Genomic DNA, 25,632 nt, shown 5'->3' with positions numbered 1-25,632 from the left:
AGTCGGCCAGAAGGGTAGGCACCGCGCCAGGCGACAGCTTCCCACGTGGAAGTCGCATTTCGGTGCTATTGATGATGCGGACGTAATCCCTCCAAATGTATCGAGGCTCAAAGTGGCGCTCACATACCACTGAACATAAAAAATTGTAACAACGCAAAGACATGCAACCACAAAGTAACAAGGACGAGACACAAGCACGGAATTATTATGTCAAGTATGCACCAACTCGCCCAGAAAGAAGTTTTAATGAAATACCGCTGAAGATTCAGTGAGTTGCTTGTCTGCTGTTCGCAGATTGCGCTCTCCCATTTCTTCCCAAGTTCATTTTCCGATGGTGCGGCGAACAATGACGCTTTCGGAGCGCCCTGATAATCGCTGTGGCAGCCCGGAGCGTATAAATGGGTGTCCGTCTTTCTTTTTGGCATCGAACCTCCTGTGCTGCAGTAGATGCAGGGATACGCCTTCTTTTTTCAAATCATCCAGTATTTTTCACAAGCATGGCCACGTTGAACGTAACACGGCTCGGAAAACACACGGAGCAAACAGCCGCAGAGCGTGTCTGAGCCGGCTCGACCGCGCGCCAGCAGCTAGAAAAAAGCACAGCAGCGCCATCGACGGCGGCTACTGGCATTTGCTTCAGCCGGCGCATTGTCCCTCCCTCTTGCTCGCGCTACTAGGACATTATTCTAGTACACTATAACCAGAACCTGCAGTGGTTTCGGTTTCAAGGGAACCAGCGGCTTCGGCTGTCGCACCATCAACGGCTTCGGCTCCAGCTTCGGCAGCGGCTTCGGCATTGTTGCCAGCAGCGCGGCTATTGGCTTTGGATACAGACACTTGCGGCGCTTGCCGGACGATTGCTGTTGTTGATCGGAGCGTTGTGCCGACATTGTTGAATCGCAGACTCGTTTCTTACGCGGAAACACGCAGCTGCGGCTTAATTTTGCGTTTCTGCTTTAGTCCGCTTAACGCGCAGTCACGTAACGTACGACTGAACCGGCGCGGCGTCGCTTGCCTCGTCTCACAACTCGGTCGGCAGTAGTTGGCTCTGGTGTTATTGTCCCAGATCGTCGTCGAAGATGCAGCGGCCCATCGACGAGTACCGTCAGCCGTGGGAGAGCAAGGAGCACTGGGAGTTGCGGCGCGAGTTCATCATGGCCAACGAGGGCCGGTTCAGCGAGAACCGGGTGCTGTGCCTGGCGCAGGCGTTCGCCAACGTGGAGCTGCTGGGGTGTACCTACCCGGCGGCGGTCATGGCACAGGTGAACGAGCTGGCCAAGAACGTCACCTCCCTGTCGGTGGTGCAGGAGAAGCGGCGCGAAAACAGCCGCGTTCTCTTCGTCAAGGGCGAAGACGACGACGCGAAGAGGAGGAAGGCAGCTTCGTTGGGCACTTACACCCGCGCGCCACGATACGACGACCAGTCCCGTATGCGTGCCGCGGCATTCTTTCAGCGTTAAGAAAGTGTAAGGACGCTGACGAGGAGGCAACCCCGCTATTGTACCGAGCTGGTGACTCGATTTAGGTTGCGACTTGCCCAGTTGCGCGCATGAATGTCTGCGAGAAGTGCCAGCTTAAAAATAACTTGTAGCCGTGTTTGCACGACAGACCGTGGTGCCGAAGCTCGCTGAACTGACGAATCGAGAGTTTTTGGCGGGAGAACGCAAATTCCTGTCATGACAGCGTGACCATGTCTTTTGGTATGAGTGTGATCATTGTTTGGAGTTTGCACTTGGGGGACCACACATCAGGTGCTGATCAACGTGTTTTTACACCTAGTTATATCTACATGACCGTTCTGTCGCCCCGTTGCCCCACTTTCAGCATTTTCCATAAAAGAAAGAAAGCACCATCACAGTCAACTTGGAAATTTTCTGCTCAGAAATTTACTCACCCTCACTGCACCTCACATAGTCGTGCGTTATACCTTCAATATGCCTGCACTGGCTGAACTAGTTTAGCGAGTGCAGCTTTCTCACTTTCAATTAGATTTCTTGCTCGTAATTGACTGCACAGTTGCCCCTTAAGTTGGCCAAGACAGCACGAAACATCAAATGATGGTTGTTGTGAGGCCAACAAATGTAAAAAAAAAATAAACAATTGCAATGCATTTTTATTTCTAGCGCAGTGTCTAATCAGTTTTGCAGAAGCTGCTATGCCTTATTCAGTTCAAAATAATATTGCACATTTTTGTTATGTGAAATTGGAAGTACTAGGAGGGGAAAAAAAGCGATTGAAATCTTGTTCTGCTGTCCAGTAAAGCCATGCATGCCACAGTGTGCTGGCGTACACGATACTTGATGCAAATGGTGTCGTCTTTCGAGGCTTCAAGCTGCTACCTACAATCTACAAGTGCGCAGCCATTGATGTTTGCAACACTGATGGTGGCGTTGTATATGTAAACACAAATAGGATTGCCAAGTTTGGAGCGTCCACAGTAGCAGACCAGAATCAACATGATCAACACATCAGAGGACGAATGCACAGAGAAAGGTGAAAGTTTACGTACGAGAAAAAGCAGCAGCAGCAGCAAGCGCAACGAAGAGACAGGTTGCATACCTTGCACAGGTTGCACCTGGTTGCTTGCATGTATGCAACATCGTGAAAACACTAAACCTTTACTGACCACAGTAAAATTCCGAACTTAGTGAGTTGAGCCATTCAAATAGGAAACCAAACAGTGCAAACTACAATGGACAACGTTTAGCTATTTAGTGAGCTCGAATGATGGATACAAAAAAGACAGGCGCAAATGCCGATTCCCAACTCGAAAGTTTGTGCTTATGCCCGTCTTTTATCAGTTCTGTCGTGAATCCTGCTGCACAGAAAAAAAGCATATATGTATACATATATCAAATTGCGAAATATACATCTCAAATTGCGAAATACAATGTTTACTTTGTCTTTTTTGACTGCCTCTTGTGGTTTGCTCTGTTGAGTTGTGCTGACACCAGTATCATTCACTCAAAAAATATCCACTTCATGGAACACACGAGATAATTTCAGATGTATTGGTGAACTACCTTTCTACAATACGAAAGAATTTACTCTCGCCACAAGAAGACTTTTCGTACGCAAGAAAAGATGCAAAAAATGAAGGATTGCTGGCAATGCCACGTGGTGGTTCCCACACCAACATGCTATGAAGTTTGCTTTAACGGCATCTGTGCAGGCCTGGATAATTGTTCATCAGGAAAGACGGACTTCATCGTATTATACAGGGGTTAGAAACAGAACTTTCCATGTTTCAAGAACTTTCACTGAGCTACATGGGCCGACTGCGAAGAAAATACTCAAACATATTGGTGCTGGAGTTTTGATGCAAAATATCGATAATGAAACTTTTATGTTATTTTATGTGGTATTTATCAACCTATTGCTGCAAAATTAACTTGGCAGAATACTTTTAACACTTGTAAACTGATTAAATGCTTCTCTTCAGTTTCTCTTAAACCCCATAAAACCCAACATACCATTTTTGACATGCTGAATTTGATACCTCGATTCTAATTTAAGCACAGAAAATTGAGTTCAAAGGTCGCAACGGCATCTTTTTATTTGTTGGAGGGAAGTTTCATTTGTTTATAATTTAGCACATGCCAATTACTAGTTAATTAGGGAATAGATTTTGCTCATTTGTTATATATATATATATATATACATATATTTTTTTTACGAATGGCCTCTGCATGGCCATAAATGAATGTGAACAAGTTATTTTAATTTTCTTTAGTATGGAACAAAATTATGGCTTTGTGAGCTAAAGTACTGCTGCATTTGTGTTCACACATACAAAGCATTTCAAGCTTTTGCATTACTGGCAACCTGATTCATAAAATTCAGGGAATGACTACATGTACTGGATTGTCACGATAGCATCGAGCGCCGGGAGACAACATATTCTCTTATTGCGGTTTGTTTGTTTCCTTTTTAAAGTGAAGCTTCTTGTGCAAACCTGCCTTGACTTTCCTGACCATGGATGAAGAGAAGTTTAATAGACTAAATGATATCATATTAACAGAGGTCAACCATCTGCGACTGACGTGGCAAGAGACGTGAAAACAGTCTTCAGAAACTTACAGAAATAAACACACTACAAAAGATCCATGTTAACAAAAGTTTGAATTACTGTCCAGCTGTCCTGCCAAATATATATATATATATAAGAAGAAAAGAAACCGGAGGGCGCTATTTTTATTAGTCGTATAAGAAGCCAACAAACAATGACACCAAGGACAGCATTGGAGAAATTGTACTGATTAATGAAATTAAAGAAATGATCAGTTAATGGAAATGAAAGTGAATGAAAGAACAACTGGGCCTCAGGTGGGATACGAACCCACGTCTTGAGCTACTACAGCGCCGTTTCCCCATTCACCTTCTGAGGTATTGATGTTTTTACTACTAGAACTCTCCCTGGGAATGTTGGCCCGTGGCACCACTCCAAAGCCTTGGTGGCGGATGTGGAACATCATTTTTTCCCCGAAGCTCATGTGTGCATGAACTTTTCGGGTGAAGGCAACTGGTCACTAAACCCCCACATGCTACCTGAAGGCGTCAATGCTGCTGGATCCGATCGGTGAGAGCGTCGCAGATGTAATGCTAATTAACTCCGTTCATATACCGCCTGCGGCCAGTTGTTTTTTCATCCACTTTCATTTCCATTGATTTATCTATTCTTTAATACAGTTAATAAGTACAAGTAGTTTCCCCTATGCTGTCCTTGGTGTCATTGTTGGCATCTTATGATGTGATTGTATATATATATATATATATATATATATATATATATATATATATATATACATATCACATATCATCATCATACTTTTCATTTATTCATTCCCACATTAACACTTGCGTAACCCATTTAAACACATTGCAAATCTTACAGAATCAGGCTATTGGGATAATTACATTATTACATTTAGCCCATGTAACTACAACACCTGATATCTTTTATGAACTAATCACATTCTTTCAATCATATAACTCATTAAATATAACCTAGGAACCTTTTTCTTCCGTCAAATCAATCACTCAATGCAATAGCTTGATGCCACAATCTTCTCTAATAAATACTAATATTACCTCGTTTGCAATAAATAGGAACTTAATTTTACCCAAAATACATGCTAATTATGTCAAGCAGAGCGTCTATTCTTCATCTATCGCATTCTGGAACACACTACCATTAGATATAAAAACACTTAAAATTCACGAATTCAAGAAACATAAAAGATTACATTCTGTCAAATACCGATGCCTAGTTCATACTCACAACCATTCTTTCAGGGTGCCTTCATTTTATTTTCATTGTCATACCATTAGGTTTCTGTTTGATGTCCTTGCCTTGCATGCGAGTTGTCAAATTTTACTGTTTGTCACGTCAGGCTGTTACTTTATTAGCTGTCAATGAGATTATGTTACAGTGCTTTTCTTCATGACGTTTATGCACACGTAATTCTTCAGTCATGCTATTCATACTATAACATGTAATTCTTCCATGTTAACGATTTGTTGAAACTGCTGTAATTTGTGTTTTATTACGTTTACTTTGTAAAGGAGGTCCCATTGCAGTCTTTGACTTCGGGACCTCCTTCTGTCTATTAAAACATTGTAATCGTTCTAATCACCTCAATAAAAACCGATTCTGATTCTGACTGATTTGGGGTGCTACATATTTTGTGATCTTACATGGACTGAGGGGCTCTGACCACCCTTCCTTAATATAATTTCCTGTCAAATAAAGTACTACAGAGTGATGTTGTTTGTGTGTGTGTGTGTGTGTGTGTGTGTGTGTGTGTGTGTGTGTGTGTGTGTGTGTGTGTGTGTGTGTGTGTGTGTGTGTGTGTGTGTGTGTGTGTGTGTGTGTGTGTGTGTGTGTGTGTGCGTGTGTGTGTGTGCGTGATTGCTTGTAGCCAGGGTTTCGAACCAGAACTGAACTGTTCATTTCAGCCGAACCTGAACTGGTATTCTGAGGTGAAAGGTGCCTAGACAATGACACCCATAGGAGAGATGCACACGGAAGGCGCTCATGCGGTCAGGGTCATTTCCAGTCTTTTTGAAGGTAGTGGTGTTATTAAAATCCTTAGATTTGTTGAAGACTTCTTAGTAGTACTTGTAGACAGAAATTCTAGACACAGACTTGGCAATTAGTAAAACTTTGACAGCCTTTAAGCAGATTTTATCTCCTATAGAAGCGACTCCCGAACTTTTGGTCAAAACCTTGGTAAGGCTTTTAGAGCTAAAATTGTTTTTATTTACCAACCATGTGTGTGGCGGTACGGGCCTCGGGCAAGCAAACCCCTCCTACTTTTTAGCTCTCTCCAGTCAAAGCGCATCAAATGCAGCATTGCCAATATGTGTCTTTTGAATGTTATTAAGAAGTCCTGTCCACATCGAGCACAAGATAGTTTTCTCGAACAGATTGACCATTTAGGGGAGGCAGGCTTCCCACAGCATGTTCCTGTTTCTGTAGCAAAAAAAATTCTGAAGAAGTCGCAAATTCACTAACTGAATGAGTAGCAACCACGAGAAAAAGAAAAGGTAGCCAAGATAGCACATGTACATCGCATCTTGCACAATTTGAAAAGAATCATTAAGCGAGCTGATGTAAAGATGGTCGGTCTTCTTTGCCCGTCGAAACTTTCTAGGCTTTGCAGAACCACGAAAGCAAGTACACCAAGTGTCAGGTGGGAGTGGTGTTTGACATACCTTTGTCGTGCGGTAGGAAATATGTGGGCCAAGCTGAGGCTGCGACAGCATCACAACAAGGTTAAAAATGGCAGAGAAAGTCACCTGGCAATTCATTGGCATGATTGTAAGTGCACACCAAATTTTTGCGCAAGATCTGTGGTCTTCAGAAGCCACGGCGAATGGGTAACATTATTAACTGAGGCAAACAGAATCACTGAAGCAGGCGATTGTTGTGTGTGTGGCATCGGTGTCGTTATCGCCAAAATGAGCTGCTTTACTTGAACATGACCGCGCACTGATGAACTGTGACAGAGCTTTGGGTATAGATAGTGCCAGTTTCTCGGAATAAATTTTCTTGGAATGTAAGCACCTTCTGTGTGTATCTCTCCTGTATGTTTAATCTACGCATCTTTCACCTGTGAATATACTGAACCAGCATGCCAAGTTTTTCATCCTAACTGAACGAGTATTTTTTGTGCCATTTGGAACTAGACCGGTACTTTTTGGAAAAACTGGTTCTACAACAGGTTCAGCCCGTGGTTCCAGCTGAAATTATGCTAGAGCACAAGACTTCTCTTGTGCCAATTCGATGCAGCGCACAGTGTTGCCTTAGGAAAGGTCATACGGCTTGCCACGGTGATTTCGTCGGTTCATGCAGCTTTATGCATCATCGTCTCAACTGTACCCATTATCTAAACACAATGGTGCTGTCATCGTGGAGGGTACTGTCTAAAATGTACCCATTATCTAGGCACAATGGTGCTGTGTCATCATGGAGGGCACTGCTAGTGCTGAAGGTATTGCAGCGTTCAGGTACTGTAGTGCATAGGTTGCACTATCCAGCACGCATGTTGCAGTTTTTACTGTACCTCCAGTGACTGCTGCTGTCCTTGCAGCACGATAAGGTTTCACAGAAATCTTCCATGACAAAGCATGGACGGTGACAAGTGAATAAACTCTAAGAAGAGCAGATTCATGATAAAACTGGTGCACACAATGAATGGAGGACACAGGTGGCTCACCAACACGCGCTGACTTGAAACTGTTAGTTTATTTCAGGAAAGGATTGCGCATATTTACTCCCACTAACTGCAGTGAGCATGTGTAAAGCAGTCGCAGCAACAATACCAAAAGGTCACATGTTATTAAAAAAAGGTGAATTCTTTGTCAATAAGAACACCAGACAGCTTACTCGGACACATGTTCGCATGCTTTCTGATATGGAAGGCCTTCGTTATTTCGCGTGTCAATTAATTCTTACGTGCAAACGGAACCACTGTCCCATAAAAAAACGGGATCACAATGATAGCGTTTACAGTGGTCGGCTAAGTGTGAGCTATTACCTCTCCCCAGTGATTTACGATGCTCTTTAAGGCATGTAACTTAACACACCAGCCAGTTTGTTCTATGTCAACTTCGCCGCAAGTCAAAGGCTACAAGTACACCACACCTGTTCTACATTTAACGAACTCTTGAGTTTCCTTTCAAAGTAGAGATACCATTTACTTTCAGTCTTGTCATAATTTTTTGCCCCAGCTTGCCAGAGTCAGCATAGCTTTGTTAGGGGTGCTGAAAACAGCATCGACACCAAACCGGCTGGCTACGTTCTTTAGCACCTGAAAAAAAGCGATGGACATAAGACACGACTACTGCATGCTTTCGCTCTGTGCCTTCTCTGCTTCCCGACTCTTGTGGTTCCACACCCTGGAATACATTAAAATGAAATGCTGAGATTTTAAAGGCCAAAATCACGATATGATCATAAGGCACGCTATAGTGGGGAACACTGGGTTAATTTTGACTACCTGAGGAACTTTTAACGTGCACCCAATGCATGCTACACAGGTGTTCTTGCATTTCGGCCCCATGGAGATGTGGCCATTGCGGCCGGGATTCGATCCCGAAACCTTGGGCTTAGCAGCACAACACCAAAGCCGCTACGCTCCAAGACACCGCAAGTCCACTTTTTACGATTTTTGAATGATGATTTATGGTGAACGACAGGCGTAACCGATCTAGAGCTATGCATCCTGCGGCATGCATCCAGAGGAGCTGGATGCATGCTGATTAGGGCATTTTTCCTCTTTCACTTTGTCCACATTTGACATGAGACAATACCAAGCTTCAACCTCTGCAGCCGCCTATCTAAGAATGAACAGTGCCCTTGTCTGCGACCACTGCACTCACCCATGCATCATCCATGATACCATGTTGCCACCACACCACAATATTAATTAAATCTAGAGGAGCCCTTGTAGCAAACCCTGTTCATTAAAGAATGGAACAATTTGCAACGATAATGTAATAATAATAGAGAGCGAACTTTCTGCACCATTAAAATAAATTAGATTAAGATGGCTTTCCTTTTCTAATTAGACCACATAATCCAGTCACAGAATTCAGTGACAACATGCGTACTTTGATGATGCCATGGCAAATGCTGCCAAGTGTGTATGAATGATTACTGAACATAAGCAGTGGTGGAAGCGACACTTGGTCTTTTGGAGCAGCTTTTGGAGCAGGAAAGACGTAGTTTGGAGCAGAAGGATTTGCTGTTTGGGGCAGGAAAACTCTTTGGAGCAGTAACTTCCTGCTCGGGCGTGGAGAGGAAGCTCTGTACAAGTTGGTACTTTCTGAATCATGGCACTCAATATGCATTATACCAAGAAACAAGTTTTTCTTTGTCACATTTGCTGTTCAATTTTATTGTTATATAGAAAAGATGAAGATAAACACAGATTTCGCCCTAATTTAAAGTTAATTCTGCACTTCAATGAAGAAAGCCCATGCAGTCATGGCAGCTATGAAATATATTAGGAAAACAAAGCTACCAAAGGCCATTATACTCACAGACTCCTTAAGTGTAGTGAAAGCTTTAGAACCACTGCACAAACATAAAAAGCCTATAATCAATGATCATCATGTGCTGCTGTGCACAGCCTATATATCTAACCAACACACTGTAATATGCTGGGTGCCTGGGCACAGAGGCATTGAGGGAAATGTGCTAGTAGATGAAATGGCTTTAGCAACAAAAGCTAGTAGTCTGTGCAAAGACATTTGCGCCCCAGACCTGAAGCCATTCCTGCTTAAAAAGCTCAGGAGCTACTCGCAACACTTGTGGGATGCCGAAAACCCTGAATAAGCTCCATGTAATTAAACACCACTTAGGAGGCTGGTCGTCACCATCAAAGTCACGACAATGTGATGTGTTCTTTTGCCGACTGAGAAAAGGACACACATATGGTGCCTACTATCTTTTAACTGGTGCTAAACCTTCCAACTGTGGTAGATGTTGCGAAAGGCTGACTGTGCTCCACGTCTTGCTGGAGTGTTGGGGGAGCAGAACCTGAACGGAAAAAGCATTTTCCTTTTGCATAGCAACAGCATGTCCCCCTTCACCCGCACTGTTTCTCGTCGCAAGACCGTTTTTCAATACGAAAGCAGCGTGGTAAATTTCTAAAAATTATGTTTCGCTGCACATTATCAGCCCAAGAGATTCGTAGCACGCACTCTCTAGAGGGCACTGCTGCGATACTAGTGCCCTGGTGAGGCAGCTCTGCCACTGGCAGCGACAGATTTTGTATTATCCACTTGTAGAATGTTTTTCATGGTGAAAGCCCACATCATGGGTCATTATTTTATTGCCAACATATTTTACGCTATTTACACCAAATGCGTTTAGGCCTCTATACAGCCATTGCGCAAATACCATTTGTCATTTGCCACTCCATAGACTGCCCCGTATACCATTTTTCTTGGCGCTGTCTGGCCGTCCCTGGCCCTTGTGCCAATAAAGCCCATGCATCATCATCACTTAAGTAAAGGGTTAATCCGCCCCCCCCCTCCCCCCCCCTCATGCTGTCTTTGGCTACGTCATCCATTTCATATGCTAAACATTTGATCTGCTGTATAGTTTCGTCTGCTAAACAAGTTCAACATGCACAGCCACCCAGTTCTTCATTAATATGGTGAAAGCGCTGTATCCTCACGCATTAATAATGATGCGCAAGGATAAGCTGATGCGCTTAAAGCTCGTGCTAGTCACAGCGTATGGTCTTCTAGACTGTTCCAAGCAAGGCACTGGCGCACTATCTGTTCGGCGCTCACACAATGTTAATATAGAATTGTGTGGCCGTACTACATCGACACAACTACACATCCCTACAATTGAAATTACTAGCTGAGCAAGTTGGTGGCTGGTCAGAAGCACAACTAAGCAGCACATATCCATACGGAACAGAAACTAGGACACTATGTCTATTGCTGTCCTTAGATGTGTAGATTGTGTATTGCTGTCCTTAGATGGATTGTGTGCCTCGTGCATCAGTGTCCACTTCCGTGTCTTGTTTTTGAAAATTTTTTCCACGGATACATGCTGCCTAGTCGTAATCGAATACACCTTGCGTACTTGTCGATATACCACTCAGCGACCTCAAGAAAGGCGCGTCGAGCACCTGTGCCCTCATAATCCTGCGACACTGTAATTGCATAACTATCCTTCCGATAGCAATTATATGCGCACTCGATGTAAATTTCCCCGGCCGTCATCAGCATTGCCGTAGCGTTCCGTACGACGTCCAAGCGCGATAAGTTTGAGGCCGCGTGCCAAATATGCTGTAGCTGTGTGAAAGCGTACGAGGGTGAGTAGAGAAGGATGATTGCTTGATGCATCGCACCTTCTCATGCGCGCAGAGTAATCCAAATTTGGAGCAGGTGCATGTCAGAGCAGGCGTGATGCAATACCTGCGCTAAGCGGCAATTTCGTGCAGCAGGTGGCAGGATTTCTTTCACGGCACAGTTTGGCGCAATCAGCGCAGCACTCCCATCACTGCACAAGCGAAATGTTTACTCGAGCATGAGGGACCTGCGCAGTCTGAGTTTTCTACTAAAATTTCGACAAGATACACTGGCCTTGCACTCATTGCACAACTAGGGAAATGACGGTTAGGTTTGTGCATGAATTTGCCTAACCTTCGTGCTTGTGGCTTCAGATGTTCTTGTGGCTTTATTTACTATGCTGTATCTGCCTTTATTGGCCTGAAGTTCGAAGCAGTCACATTGCTTAAGTGCTAAAATCACAAAGGCTGCATGCATGCATAATCATTACACATTATTTTTAAATTATAAGGCAGCATCTTGTTGAAAACCACAAATTTGCAAAGCCACAAATTTGTTTGAAGAAGGAATGCCAAAGTGTTGAGGCAAATCTATCCCATAGTGGCTGCATTGCCGAGCCTCACCTCCTCTAGACACGCCAGAGTTGCCCCTAATAATTGTCGTAAGAAACCCTATGACAATGGAAACCACGAGATGTTTTGAAAGCACTTCATTTTATTTCCTCTCCAGTTTGCACAGTGTTCTGTCAGCAGCATCCAAGTTGGCAAAAAAGTGCAAACAAATGCACACACAAGAAATGCCTGTTCCAGTAGTGTATTCCACAGTGGTCAAGGAGCTTCAAATAAATGTCCTCAAAAAGACAATGCGGGAACACACAACAACTTTGACTGAACGCTTAGACAACTTGGATGGTAATTCTAAAGTTGGCTCCTTTGCACAGCGCATGCACCTTACAGTGGTGGAGCAGAGAGAGGGAGAGAGTGTGCGTGTGTGCATTACGTTTCATTAGTCAACCTGAGCCTTCAGTCTCGGCCGTGCTCCATGGGCACTTCTTTAATAAACGGAGGTCACACGCTGAAATCATTTTGGTACACTCTTGTGCTTCTTTAGAATCACTTTTATTAGAATGATAGTGCTCCCAACATCCTCATGTGTTCCCTTTCCTGTCTTGTTCTCAAACGTTCACACTTTCACACAAGGTGTTTCAGCATCAACTAGCCTGATCAGTTGTGATAACAGTGACCTGTGTTGTGTTGAAGAAATGTGCAAGAAAACCATGCAGGTACCCATAGCAACTACATAACTTTTGAAAGGTTAATTTGGCAGCTTGGTGGGACACAGATAGACATAAACATATAAAAAGCAGAAAGAAAACAAGACACTCCTGGCTCTAAAACACTCTGCTCCGTCAATTTTCTTAAAGTGGCGACGCTGCTGTGTAAGAAGGCAGCTTTAGAATTATGCAACCAGTTCATCATTGCACTGTGTACTGCTTGATATAAATTCTCTGGTGCAGTGTGTTACACAGGAGTTGCATTTCGTACGACTGCTCTAAGATCACACATAGCATTGACTTCGCGCTATATTAAAAAAGACGAAAGGTTAGACTGCTATGCTTTGTCGACGAGGGAATGTGAAATGCAAGTCTACAAGAGCATCCGCGGTTCTCTAGAGAAATGCTCAAGACACGCAAAAATGGAAAAGAAAAATGTTCCAAGCATACTACAGGAAGTAAATAATTGCACTATGCGACAGAATCATGCAAAATCTTGCAAACAATGTATAATGACTATCTTGCTAAACACCTTGCAAACATATAAAAACAATGTTTTCCTCAGCATAGGAAACATAGCTTTTTTTATTCTTAGAATTACTTTAAAACAAACCTTGCTTAAGCATGTGAAACTTCTTTTATATTGTTTCATATGCAAGCAAATTAAATGAAGTTTCTCGTGCTCAGAATAATTTGATTATCGCAGATATCCTATGCATATGAAAAAGTTATCCAATATGCTTATATGCTCATATGCTTAGGATAACTTATTATTGTAGGTATTTTAAACATATGAAAACAAAGTTATCCTTTATAGTACTTACAGCTTCATATACTTAGGATAACTGAATTATCATAGGTATCCTAAGCATATGAAAATGACGCTGGCCTAAAGGTTGTCTTGCTGCCTAAAATAGACACCGTAGTTCTGCCAAAGCTAAAATGAGATTCTTTGCATGTGCTCACACATTATCCATCTCAAATCTTCATCTCCACTTGCTGCCATGGCTGCTCCCATGATTACTATTTGTCACTGCCATTCTCTCATATTCAATAATGGCCTTTACCAAAAGTTATAAGAATGACTTTCACACAAGGAATGGCAGTTGGTCCTAGTGACAGACGACAGGCAAGAAAGAGGTGTCAAAAGTGCTAGATGGTGGGAAAGGAGTCGAAACATGTAAAACACTTTCAGTCAGACACAGACAACAGCGTAAACATTTTGAATTATGCAGGCAGCCAGCTTGCACTTCAGGTAAGCTCAACATAAGCTAACAAACAAAATGACATTAGCACTTGACAATTACAAATGACAAAGAAAACACATCAGATTAATAACAACCCAGCAAGTGCTAGGTCGAATAAACCCATCTTGGGTCATACATGCACACATTTAGCTGCCTCAAATGAGCAAACACGAAACTGGTACCATTAATCCAGTGAGTTTACAATACACATTCATACAGCATTTATATTTACTTAGCAGGGGGCGGCAGAAAGATAGGTGGGCGGATGAGATTAAAAAGTTTGCAGGGACAACATGGCCACAATTAGTACATGACCGGGGTAGTTGGGGAAGTATGGGACAGGCCTTTGCCCTGCATAGGGCATAACCAGGCTGATGATGATGATGATCTTTCACAGGCACCATATTGCATTTGTATCCTTTACTGAATGCGCAGAATGCTCCTTTGCTTTTGTCTTATTTCATGACACCACACTTGTTTTTACATCCACACATTCCAGCACTTGTAAAACACAGACTGCGAAACAGGTCACCATTATTACATGCAGTGTTGCTTCACCTTTGGCTTGTATCGGGTTGTACTGAACCTACAGGACAGCAAAAATCTCTATAAAAAACAATAATTCTAAAAAAAAAAAAACTGCAATGCAGGTATAACAGCCTTGATACACTTGGGGCTCGAATGACAATCAGCAGACGCCTGAGCTGACAGATTTTGTAGGCTTTCCTGGTTATGTCTTAGTACATTGTGCATTAAAGCTGCCTCAAAGTTGAGGCATGTTTCACATGATTCAGGCACGCTATACTACTGGTAAGAAAGCTAGACAGAAATTCACACACTATACTTTTAACACTCCTACAAAGTTAAAAATCAGACACTGGAGATATGTTTGAGCACTATGATGTGAGACTTTCATTGCACCAGCAAAAGAATGCAAACACGAGTGAATACAGCACTGAATAAATGCAGCTTTCCACAAACAATGTGCAGATCTTGAGGTTGTGAACTAGCGCACACTGTATACTCGGTATATAGAAAGGGTTCAGATTGAAGCAAGAGCAGCGGGTACAGTAAACCCAAACCACAAGTTATATTAAACCACGCAGGCAAAACTGTGCGACCCCAGCTAGACGGGAAGCTCCCTACTAACCACTAGCATTGACCAAATTAATACCCAGTCACATGAGCAAACTTAGTGACGCTTTCAGCAAGTGCACTTCTATATGGTGAATGTCAATTCAGCGGCGTGCTGCTACGTGCGAAAGGAAAGCGTCTTTTGGAATTGATAGCAGTGTCAATGGGCGACCCAGCCAATGCATTATATATTTGTTATTTTAGGTGATAATTGCAACATAATATAATCAATAATCGCGAGCCAGGACAAGACGTCAAAGCTTTCAATATGGGAGCGACACGTTGCAAGTTTGGAATAGACATGTGAAAAACCTGCAAGTGTGCTTCTCCACACACCTTCTTTGACGCAACCAAGATGGCAGACCTCAGGCTAGAATCGTAATTGAAGTATCAACATCAGCCACCGTTCGTTCCCTGAACCGTCCAATGTTTCAAGACGTTTATCTCAGCTTTAACATTAACAAGCACTATTAGCAGGGACATAACCATCTTGGTAAGGGAAAGTTAGCTCCGTTAGAAAGGCTGCTTACAGACTTCAACATATCGTGTATTGAAGTGCTGAAGGTGGCAAAGCATATGAACCTCAAAAATGAGAGGGTTTTCATTGCAACTGACAACGGGATGTTTACAACACTCGAAACCACACACACGTACACACACCAATAGTGTTTTCAAAATTAGATTTACCCTGCATTGAGCATTACTCTAGTCGTTCTTGAAGCATTGCTTTCGAGGCCACACACTTGATTGCAGTTAAGTCACTTCGCCAACATACTCACGAGCGAGTGTGTCCTGCAGAGTGTGTCGCTAAACCTCTCCATCTAACCGCCGATGAATGACATTAATAGCGAATTGCACTTCCTCAAAGTGACACTAAATATTGCCATCCTCTGCTTACAACAGCCTCTTTTGCAGTCAAACACGATTTTAAAGATTTTAGCACTTAACGTCTGTGCACCCAAAGCACAGTGCATTTTTTGCATTCCACCTGTAACAGAATGCAAATGGGAATCTAACCTGCAACCTCGTGATCAGCAGCAGAATGCCACAAGCCAGCCAGTCGTAGTAATGTGTTTTTAAATGCAAAGCTATGTAGAGGAGTTGCCACGCAGGCTCTGGTGCTTCATGTCGTCGTCGTGTGCCTAAGAATGAGGAGGTACAAGCGTACCACAGAACTGAAAATGTTGTGTGCGTTACGGACACTGCAAAGAAGATGGACAACAATGCTCCATGTTGTCCATGTTCTCTATGTTGTCTCTTTAATAACTAACATGTTAGATTCTGAAGATCACCAACTAGTCCGACGCCACATTGTTTTAGACGCAAGTGTTCTGATTGCCAGAGAGCAGCACTAGCACAGAACAGAGAAGGACTTAAAAACCCAGGTGTAGTGAAAGGATTAAAAAGACTTGAAATTTAGCGAAAGAGTCACGCTGAATATAGTGAGGCAACCAGTTCTTAAAGTGTGAATAGGACCTTGTACAGAGGAAAGGCGCACACACGGGTCGTCATGAAACATTGGGAAAGAACTCGGGTACAGCAAAAGATATTGCACTACACTTATACAGCTTTGCTGTCTTTAATGCACACATTCAGACAAAAAAGTACCTAATTGGAATATGGGAGCTGAGGCCAAACTGCATCCCAACAACCTCCAGCACGGCCTCGGAGTGAAGGAACCAATAAACTGGATCACGCAAGCACCCAAATCGGCAATGGCCGCGAGATCAACACCCTCTGTTGCTTTACCCGTGGATCAGTTTCGCTTGCAGCATCTGCAAGTGAACGTTCGATAGCATGATGGCTCTGTTACTACACCTGTCCTTGTATCTTGCATCGGCTGTAAGCGCGTCCTCATGACGCAGGCAAGTGTAGCTGTGCTATTGGCGATATCACGCTGGTGAATGTTCAGCTGCAAATGCTGCCAATGATACTCCGAGCTATGGGTGAAGGAATCGTTCAAGAGGTGTGATCACACTATTGGCACCGATTTGCATGCATGCACGATCCAATTTCTTAATTTCACATTGAAGTTACTTGAGAGCAGTTTGGTCACAGCGTCCATGTCCCAATTAGCTTTGTCCGTAACCATACACCTTCTCCCATACTTAATCGAAACACACTTCAGGTGCCTTTTTTTCTTCTGTGGAGGAGGGTGCTGGCAATGTCTGGTTGAGGTGCTTGACTGTGTTAGCTTAATGCATCCTCCTTTGAAAGCGTCTAATGTTTTGCTGCTTACACCCTATGTTTTGATAAAGTTAAGTTGCTAAAGAAGCATTTTCAATGAGCATCATAAATGTGATGATAGCTGTACAAATTGCTCAGAGATACATAGATTTGCAAAGGTTGTGAATTCCTTTGTTCTTTAAATCCTTGTATTGTGTGCCAGTTTGCTTTTTTTGTTTTCATGTTTATTTTCCATTGCCCTTGCAGTACGCTGCAGGAACAACGTTAATCCTGAGGAGTGTGCAGATTATTGTAAAAGAAGAAGAAGAAAGAATAGGCACTGCAAGCTGCTTTTGTCAAGCTACAGTAACCTTGGTCTCATGTTAAGCACAATCTTGTTTCTTTCACTTTTCGCTCACAGTAAAACAGAAAGATGCATTACACCCCCTTAAAGGAAGCCTTTTATACACTGAATAGATACCTTTCAATACTAATTTTTTTTTTCTTTTTGCGGTAACAGTTTACGTACTATGAGAAAAAGATGAAGGCCACACTTCCATTTTTAGAATTTTACCACCAATGGCTCAGCACCGGCACAACAAATTTGAAAGTATTTATTTTTTTTTCATATTTGGGCTATTTGGCTGTAGCAAAGGCTCTGGAAACTTGCCAAGTTATGCTTTTGGCTCCTCTAGAGTACCATGTACTCCGCATTTACAGATTAAAAGCTACATAGGGCACAAGCAGATGCTGCCAAAATTCATATCACAGCTAGCTGATTCAGAAGCTATAGGGTCCTTTGGCCACTGGCCTTAAATTGTTTTTCTATTTTTCTAGCTTGCTGAGCCTCCTCTCATGGTAAAGGCTATTTTTCCATTTCAGAAGCATATTTTAGTACTGCAGTAAGTTAATACTGTTCGTTTTGAGTCCCTTTGCACTACTGGCAGGTGCTTGCTATGCCATAAACTGTGGCTGTAGGAGGTTGTGAATGCCTCCCCAAACTTTGTTACATCAGAACTGTGGCTACGAGGGTCCTTTTCGTGAGTTCACTTTATTGTTCACTACAATGCCAGGCACTGAAGATGGCATGAAAGAAAGAACCAACTTATGACCAGTGCTCCATGCAGACGTAGTTGCTGAACGTATAGATTAGGGGCGCTTGAAAATGAATTTTTTTAGTCGAAAGAAATATTCAAAAATACTAGGCCTCGCATATAAAATTCCAGATCATATTTTGCACTTCTCAAAAAGTAGAAATGGACAAAAGTGTGGCAGTTTGGGCGAGTTGGTATGTCATGACTTTTTTAGGCTTGTAGCGCAGCTCAGAAACAGCAAAAAGAAAGGTGGAAGGGGTAATGAAAGGGCTCCCTTTCATTACCCCTTCTAAACCTTCCTTTGTGCTCTTTCTGAGCTGCGCTACAGGCCTGAAAACGTAGAAATGCATAGAGAACATACGCCACAATATTAAAAAATAAAAAAATAAAATACAATAAATAAAAGGAAACATTTAGTCCTGTATTCATGAAACAATCTCACTTGTGAGTGCTGCCTGCAAGTGCTTATTGCCCCGGTGATTGCCTGTTATCGCACTAATCACTATCGCAAGTGGCGAGTACGCAAACACCAGCCAATGAGGCAAAGCTCTTGTGCGAGAGAAGCGTTGCGAATACGAGTCCCTAATAACCTTTGACATGCGCAATGCTTTATGCAAGTCTATTCAATCAGTCAGGATGCAAGTGGGCAAAGTGTTGGTCTTCACAGTTTCCGGTTTGCTTATGGCGTATGGACACTTTAAGCAAAGTACAATGTCGGGCAACTTGGTGCATGGCTGCCAATGGTAGTGGCGCAAAAGATTGGGAAAGAAAAGAAACGGACAGTTGGCACTCCTTCTGTCAGTTCCTATTTTTCCTTTCCTATATTTTTGCACCGCTAACATCGACACATTAAGCAGCCTGTTGAGAATGTGCAGAGACCACTTTTAATGGTATCCAGACTCAATAACCAGAGTAATACTGCACATATGATCGTAGTCTAATATATTCACAGACACCAAACACCAAATTCTCAAATTGTCTACTTTGATTCAGAATGCAATACAGTCGAACCCCGCTACAACGAACGTCGCTTCAACGAAATTTTCGCTTCAACGAAATATTTCCAATTCCCCGTCAGCTCGCTATACAAAGTAATGGAACAAATTTCTCATCACAACGAACCATTTTTGGGGCGCGTTTCCGCTTCAACGAAATTTTTTCTATGCGAAGCTCGATTTAAAAATATATCTTACAATAAAACAAGCATATCGCCGCCCATCTATGTACTTCCATAGGCCCACGCTGCTTTGTTTCGCTAAACATTCGCTGGACCAAACTAATCCACTCACTGAAACGCACATGATCACCGCCATAGCTTGGTGTTGATGACTATCGGGCTGGCTGCCTTGCGACAAGGCGCGGGGGCAAGCTCCCGTTTTCTTCCAATCCAATTCAGAGCCGCAACCAATCCGTTGCCAAAGGACGCAGCAGCCTGGCAACAGCAGCGCGTTTGCCCTAGTTTTTTTCACTCGTGCTTGTGCTGCTAGTGCGCTGTAATGAATGCGAGCATGGCGACTTCATCTAGAAAGCGGAAGTTCCTCTCGCTTGAAGAGAAGGCACGGATTATCAGCGCGGCATCCAGTGGCAGGAAAAAGGGAGATGTTGCAGCGGACTTCGGCATCTCACAGAGCACGCTGTCAACGATCTTGAAGTCGAAAGACGCGATAGCGCAAGCTCTTTCTTCGGGGACATCCGCGAAGCGGAAAAAGCTGACGTAAGCGGCTCATGAGGACCTTGAGAAGGCTCTGTACACGTGGTTCCTCGACGTGCGCGCAAAGAAGATGCCGGTCAGCGGAAACATGTTGCAGCAAAAGGCACTTGGCTATGCCTGTATGCTGGGCATCAATGATTTCAAAGCCAGCTCAGGGTGGCTGACCCGTTTTAAGGCCAGGCATGAAATCGTCGCTAAAGTGCTGTGTGGGGAGTCGGCCTCATCAGACGCAGACGCTGCATCTGCTTGGGCATCAGCTACTGTGCCGGAATTAATGGAGAAATATGCCACATCAGACATATACAATGCCGATGAAACGGGACTTTTCTTCGAGCTCCTCCCCTCCAAGACGCTTCACATGAAGGGCCAGCCATGCAGCGGAGGGAAGCATAGCAAAAAGCGTGTGACTGTGCTCCTGTGCTGCAACATGGACGGGTCTGACAAGCGCTGCCCACTGGTGATAGGCAAAAGTGCGAAGCCGCGGTGCTTCAAAGGTGGCAAGAGCCTGCCCGTCAAATATGTTGCCAATAAGAAGTCTTGGATGACACGGGCCGTTTTCAAAGAGTGGCTAACCGCTTTCGACCGTGACATGACGGCAAAGAAACGTAAGGTTTGTTTGCTCATCGACAATTGCTCAGCGCATAACGTTGAAGACGTTCAGCTTCAAAGCGTGGAAGTAAGATTCTTCCCGCCGAATTGCACGGCTTTAATCCAGCCGCTGGATCAAGGTATCATCAATAGCGTTAAAAGCGCTTATCGACAGCGACTGATTCAGCGGCTGATGTTAAACATCGACACCGGTCGGGCAATCGAAGTGGATTTGTACATGGCTGTACAGATGGTCTCAGCAGCGTGGACGGCAACCAGTCGCAGTATCATCTACAACTGTTTTGTGCACGCCGGCTTTCACTCCGATGCTCAACTGGCAGCGAACTCCACGTCGGACGAGGAAGGCTGCAGTACAATTGCTCCACCCTCCACAGAGGCCAATGCGGCATGGGCAGCCCTTCAGGACTCCGGAGATGTGCCGGCCGATGTTCACATCGGCGACTACATCGCTGTTGACAGTGAAGTGCTAGCTCACGAGGAGCTGAGTGACGAAGCTATAATTGAGGGCGTTCGCCACAACGACGCATCATCGGATGATGACAGCGACGCGGAGGACTTAGCGCCACCACCTGCAATAAAAGTGATGGATGCTTTTGATGTGATCCGCAGATTTTTCGGTGCTCACGATGACGACGTCGCGATGCAACTGTTCACCGAGTGCGAAAGCCGCGCCACTGCACTCGTGGCAAAAAAAAAGAAGCAGAAGAAGCTGACCGACTTCTTTGGAAATAAATGATGTTTTGGGACTATGTGGTCCAACCTGACAGTGTTTTTGGCCTGTTTTCGCCTCAACGAAATTTCGCTTTAACGAAATTTTTCGCGCGCCCCGTCAGTTTCGTTGTAGCGAGGTTCAACTGTATACATATTTGATTATTATATATAACTTCAAATACTAGCAAGCTTTTACTGTACGTACCACTCGCTAAGCTTAGTTAAACAACCAATAAACGCAAAATAAATGCTGGCAAACGATTGCAGGCGATTCATGATGTAAAAAAAAAAAAGTGTGCACTCCTGCTGAGTGGGAGGGTCACCTTTGTGCGCTGTCTACGATTTACGGTAAATTTGTACTATGAGCTCGATGCAGAAGGCACACATTGAGTGGAGGCAATAGCACAAAAACACATGCGCACACGAATACCTCAGTTTTCACACACAAGATCACTCCAGTAGCAATTTACTAGGAATGCATCAGAAGCGCGATGCATGGCTCATCACATGACGCGATCACATGGCAAGGAGGAGGAGACGGAGGCACAAGGTTTACGGCAGACTGCAAACAATACTGATGGATTGCACTCACTGCCACAAGTGGATGATGCAACTTTGTTCAACATCTACCTCGCAGCTACATTGAATGCTAGCTAAACTTCACGAGGTGTCCAAGTTGGTTAAGTGTAATAGCACCATCAAATGGCGCGCCCCCCAACTCCCGGTGCACAACACGCGCTACTTGTTACACAAACCAACTCGGATAACATGAGGAAACAGCTACAACAACATGTAACATCTAAAAGGTGCTTGACTGATGGGTAAGTTTTTCCCGACTTTAACATCCTCAACAACACATGGGGTAAAAAGAAACCTGCATCAAACAGCTCCCGATTAATTTTCACTGACTAAAGATTCTTGAACGATGAACTAAGTGTAAGCATTCTTGCATTCTGTCCCCAATGGAGCGCAAATGCTGCGGCAAGGGCTTAGTAGTAGAATGCCATAACCAGCGAGTCATTACGGTGAGCCCAAGAAGGTTTTCACAAGTTCAGGACTAAACAATTTAATGTGGCATGAGCATAAATAGCCTACCTTGGCATGGTTTACGCTGGCATTGCATCCGCATTGCAGAACAAACAGGTTTAGGTACAGCGATGCGATTTTGCATCCGGGCTTTCTGAAATCGCGAATGGTTGTCAGCTAACAATCAAATCAAATTTACAGTGTTAATGCAACATGTTAATATGGCCTGCTTTACACAGTCAAAATATCAATCCATAATATACTGCTTCCATGACTTCCTATCCATAGTAGAGAAACAATTGCGTAAGTGATATGTAGCAAAAAAAAAAAAAAAAGATTCAGACATGTAAAATAAATAACATCATGACATTGGTAGACAGGCCTGGTATGGCTAGGTGAATGGGAAGAGGGCACAGAAGTCATTCTTAAAACAGTGCTTATGGTGTTATCTTCGGGAGACAAGATTAGCCTTTACCTTCATGTGTGTCCCTTTTTCCAAATTACCTAGGCCTTGCAAAATATCCTGATAACAGGCACGCTCTGAAGTAAATGAAATTGGGTATATCTCTGCTTAAGATCAGACAGCGCTATACTACCATGGACAGAAAAAAAACAGAAAAAGAAAACAGATCAGAAAATTAAAGATGGAATGGTCAGACTGGCAGATGGTTCTTTTGGTTTTTATATGGCCCTATCACAGGCTTGCAATAAATCATCTCTAGTCCGACATTAGAAAACTGCATCTTTCTATGAAAGACACTAACAAAATTCCTGCATCCCTTGTGTTTTACATTTTCTGTCCGCACTTCTTTTGTCTCTGGTAGTACGCATGAGAAATACATATCGCCCTTCCACTCTTGCACAGTAAACATGGTCATAATCCAGTTATCACAAAAGATGTCGTGAGTGCTTTCAAGTACTGCTTGGTCCAACATTAGTTAGCGCAGCGATTAACCAGTAAGCGCTTGTAACACGACTTGTCCTGATCTCCGCTGCCTCACACGGCAGCTAACAGTGCTTTGATATGGCTAACTCGCATGCTTTCCAAGCTTCAAAGCAACACTGTTGGTAACGAGCCACACTACAAACTTGCACAGCAGCTTCAAAGGTTTGCATGTGCCATGCAGCATGAATGGTAGTTGTAATGACGAGAGGATCCAAGTGGACAATTTTCGAACCAATGTTTTCTGCGAGACAGCACCTCAAAGCATTCTTCTCTGATCAGCGAGGAACCCCTACGCCGTGCCACAAGAAAAAATAAATAAAAATAAGTAAGCGTGGATGCAAATCATCGCTGCCAAAGCCCTCATTGGCAGATATGAAAATGGCTCGGTGCAACTCTACTGCGTGCTTCCATCGTTTCAAACTCCAAACGGATGAGCCAGGCCATTTCGGAACTCCTTTTCTTGGGTAGCAGTTCGGCTCACAAAGCCTGGAACACGAACAGTGCTGAACGGTGTCCAAAGTAGCTTGCACCAAAGCATCAGCCTTGACTAGTGTAAGACTTCGTTCACAGAGCCATTGTCTTTCTCATCCTGCCACCACAGAAGACATGCCCAAAAGCAAAAGCCAATGCAACCGTGTTCAACAGAGCAAGAGAGAGAGACTGGTTGACAGAGAAAAGGAAAGTCTGCTGACCGCACCGTAACTGTCTAGTGAGCAGCTGACACCCAAAGATCGGTCAGCGGTGCAGGGAAGGAGGAGAAGGGACAGAAAGGAAGGAAAATCCTTAATCAGTCTGCACTAACAGGCAGTGTAATTTGGTGCATATAGTGACATTGTCAAAATGTACATACATCAATACTGAGCCCTACTTTGGTTGAGACAAAAGCAATTTGGCCTAGTTGTTAAGGACGCATTGTACACAATAATTACCATGACAGCATTGGTCAATTAAAATTTGGGCAGTTGAAGGAGTTTAATGCACCAAAGCAACACAGGAGCTATGAGAAATCCTGTTACGGAGGGCTCCAGAATAATCTTGGCTACTTGGGACTTTTTAGCGTGCACACAAGGTTTGCCACACAAGCGTTTCTGCATTGCATTCCTTTTGGAAAACGGCTGTCACAGCCAGAAAACAAACTCAAGACCTCATATGTCATCAGAATGCCATAGCCAGTGAAGCAGGTTCACTTATACTTCAAAATGAATAACTGTGCTAAGCATTACAGCAAATACTATTTTTATATTGCTTAAGTCAAAACCTGCAATTTCAGTCCCGATGACTGAAAATCAACGGCTCGAAGGTATGAGGAAAATGTGGAGGCTTTTCGCAGGAGTTGCGAGAGTTCAAGAGTCTTCTGGTCAAGTGCTTTCTGACAGGGACAGACTCCGTCACCAGAGTAAGAATAGCAGCATGCAGCAGCGCCCCACATAGCAGGATGGCACTGATCAAAAAGCAAATCTACTGAGAACGCTACTTTTGTACAAACATGTGCATCGACAGTAATTGGACAGAGTGGAACGCAGCTGTGCAAATGAAGCCCAGCACGTTAGTACAGGCAGCGTTTAGATCATGTGCTGTTCCCATTGGCTGTCTCGAGAAGTACTACCCCCCACGAAGGCTAACATAATGACCACCAACCTACTCCTATGACCAATGTGTCGTGGCCACAAAAAGTGTTCATTCAGGCATCATCACAAAACCTGAATGCACCCTTGCATACATGCAACCTTCCTATACTGAGCCCTCTTTCCTATCAGTCGTTGTACATCATCAGCTGGTGGACACAACTGTTAAATGCACATTTTCTCCAGTTGCTCTTCAGCACATCACCTTTCACACCAGCTGAGCTTTCTGCAGTCTACAATACACTAAAAACACCAACTTATTCACCATTGCTTAGCAGTCCCTGAAATCACAGGTCAGGTTACTCACTGCAAACACAGTCGTCACAAGCCTTTTTCTTTTTGTTCACGCTGCCACAAGGCACTCATAAATGAACTCCGCATGGTAGTAACCAAATGCGGAATCAAACTGACAAAGCACAAAGTCGAGTCTTAAGTTGTCATCACAGTGATGCGGAAAAACAACCACAACCCACAAAACAACAGCCAAGCAGTACATTCATTTGCCGCAGGGTCACAGGCAGCAAAACAGATCTAACCGTAGGCATCAGGTCATCGCCACCCAAAAGGTTGTGCTTGGCAGCTGCTACCGGTCAGGTAAGTCCTCCTGCACTGCAATCACTGTCACAGGTGCTGCGGGAGGCTGTGATGACGTTGGCGGGGGCGATACCTCTGGTACCGTTCTGCAAGGAAAGCAGTGAATAACAACATGAATACAGTGCAGCAATGATGATTGATCGACTGACTAAGTAATGAAGTTTACAGGCCAACTGC

General features: G+C 43.8%; 2 protein-coding genes across 2 annotated transcripts in view; one reads left to right on the top strand and one right to left on the bottom strand.

The window, feature by feature from the left end:
* The first annotated feature begins 822 nt into the window (after positions 1 to 822).
* On the top strand, positions 823 to 5,724 carry LOC142590339 (uncharacterized). The gene has a single exon (XM_075702389.1). It carries the CDS (start codon positions 1,080 to 1,082, stop codon positions 1,458 to 1,460), a length of 381 nt encoding a protein of 126 aa, XP_075558504.1. The 5' UTR covers positions 823 to 1,079; the 3' UTR covers positions 1,461 to 5,724.
* Positions 5,725 to 12,013: 6,289 nt separating this feature from the next.
* LOC142590337 (uncharacterized) overlaps positions 12,014 to 25,632 on the bottom strand; it is a 46,033-nt gene continuing 32,414 nt past the window's right edge. Inside the window, exon 4 of the mRNA XM_075702388.1 lies at positions 12,014 to 25,541. Within this exon, the coding sequence (XP_075558503.1) occupies positions 25,445 to 25,541 (97 nt within the window). The 3' untranslated portion in view covers positions 12,014 to 25,444. The remainder of the gene's footprint in view (positions 25,542 to 25,632) is intronic.

This window comes from Dermacentor variabilis, chromosome 8 (genome assembly GCF_050947875.1).
Source record: "Dermacentor variabilis isolate Ectoservices chromosome 8, ASM5094787v1, whole genome shotgun sequence".
Lineage (NCBI taxonomy): Eukaryota > Metazoa > Arthropoda > Arachnida > Ixodida > Ixodidae > Dermacentor > Dermacentor variabilis.
This window is presented reverse-complemented; position numbering and strand designations above follow the sequence as displayed.

What these genes read in the sequence shown, in the direction of transcription:
- LOC142590339 (XM_075702389.1), top strand. Translation starts at nt 1,080, where the DNA reads ATGCAGCGGCCCATCGACGAGTACCGTCAGCCGTGGGAGAGCAAGGAG.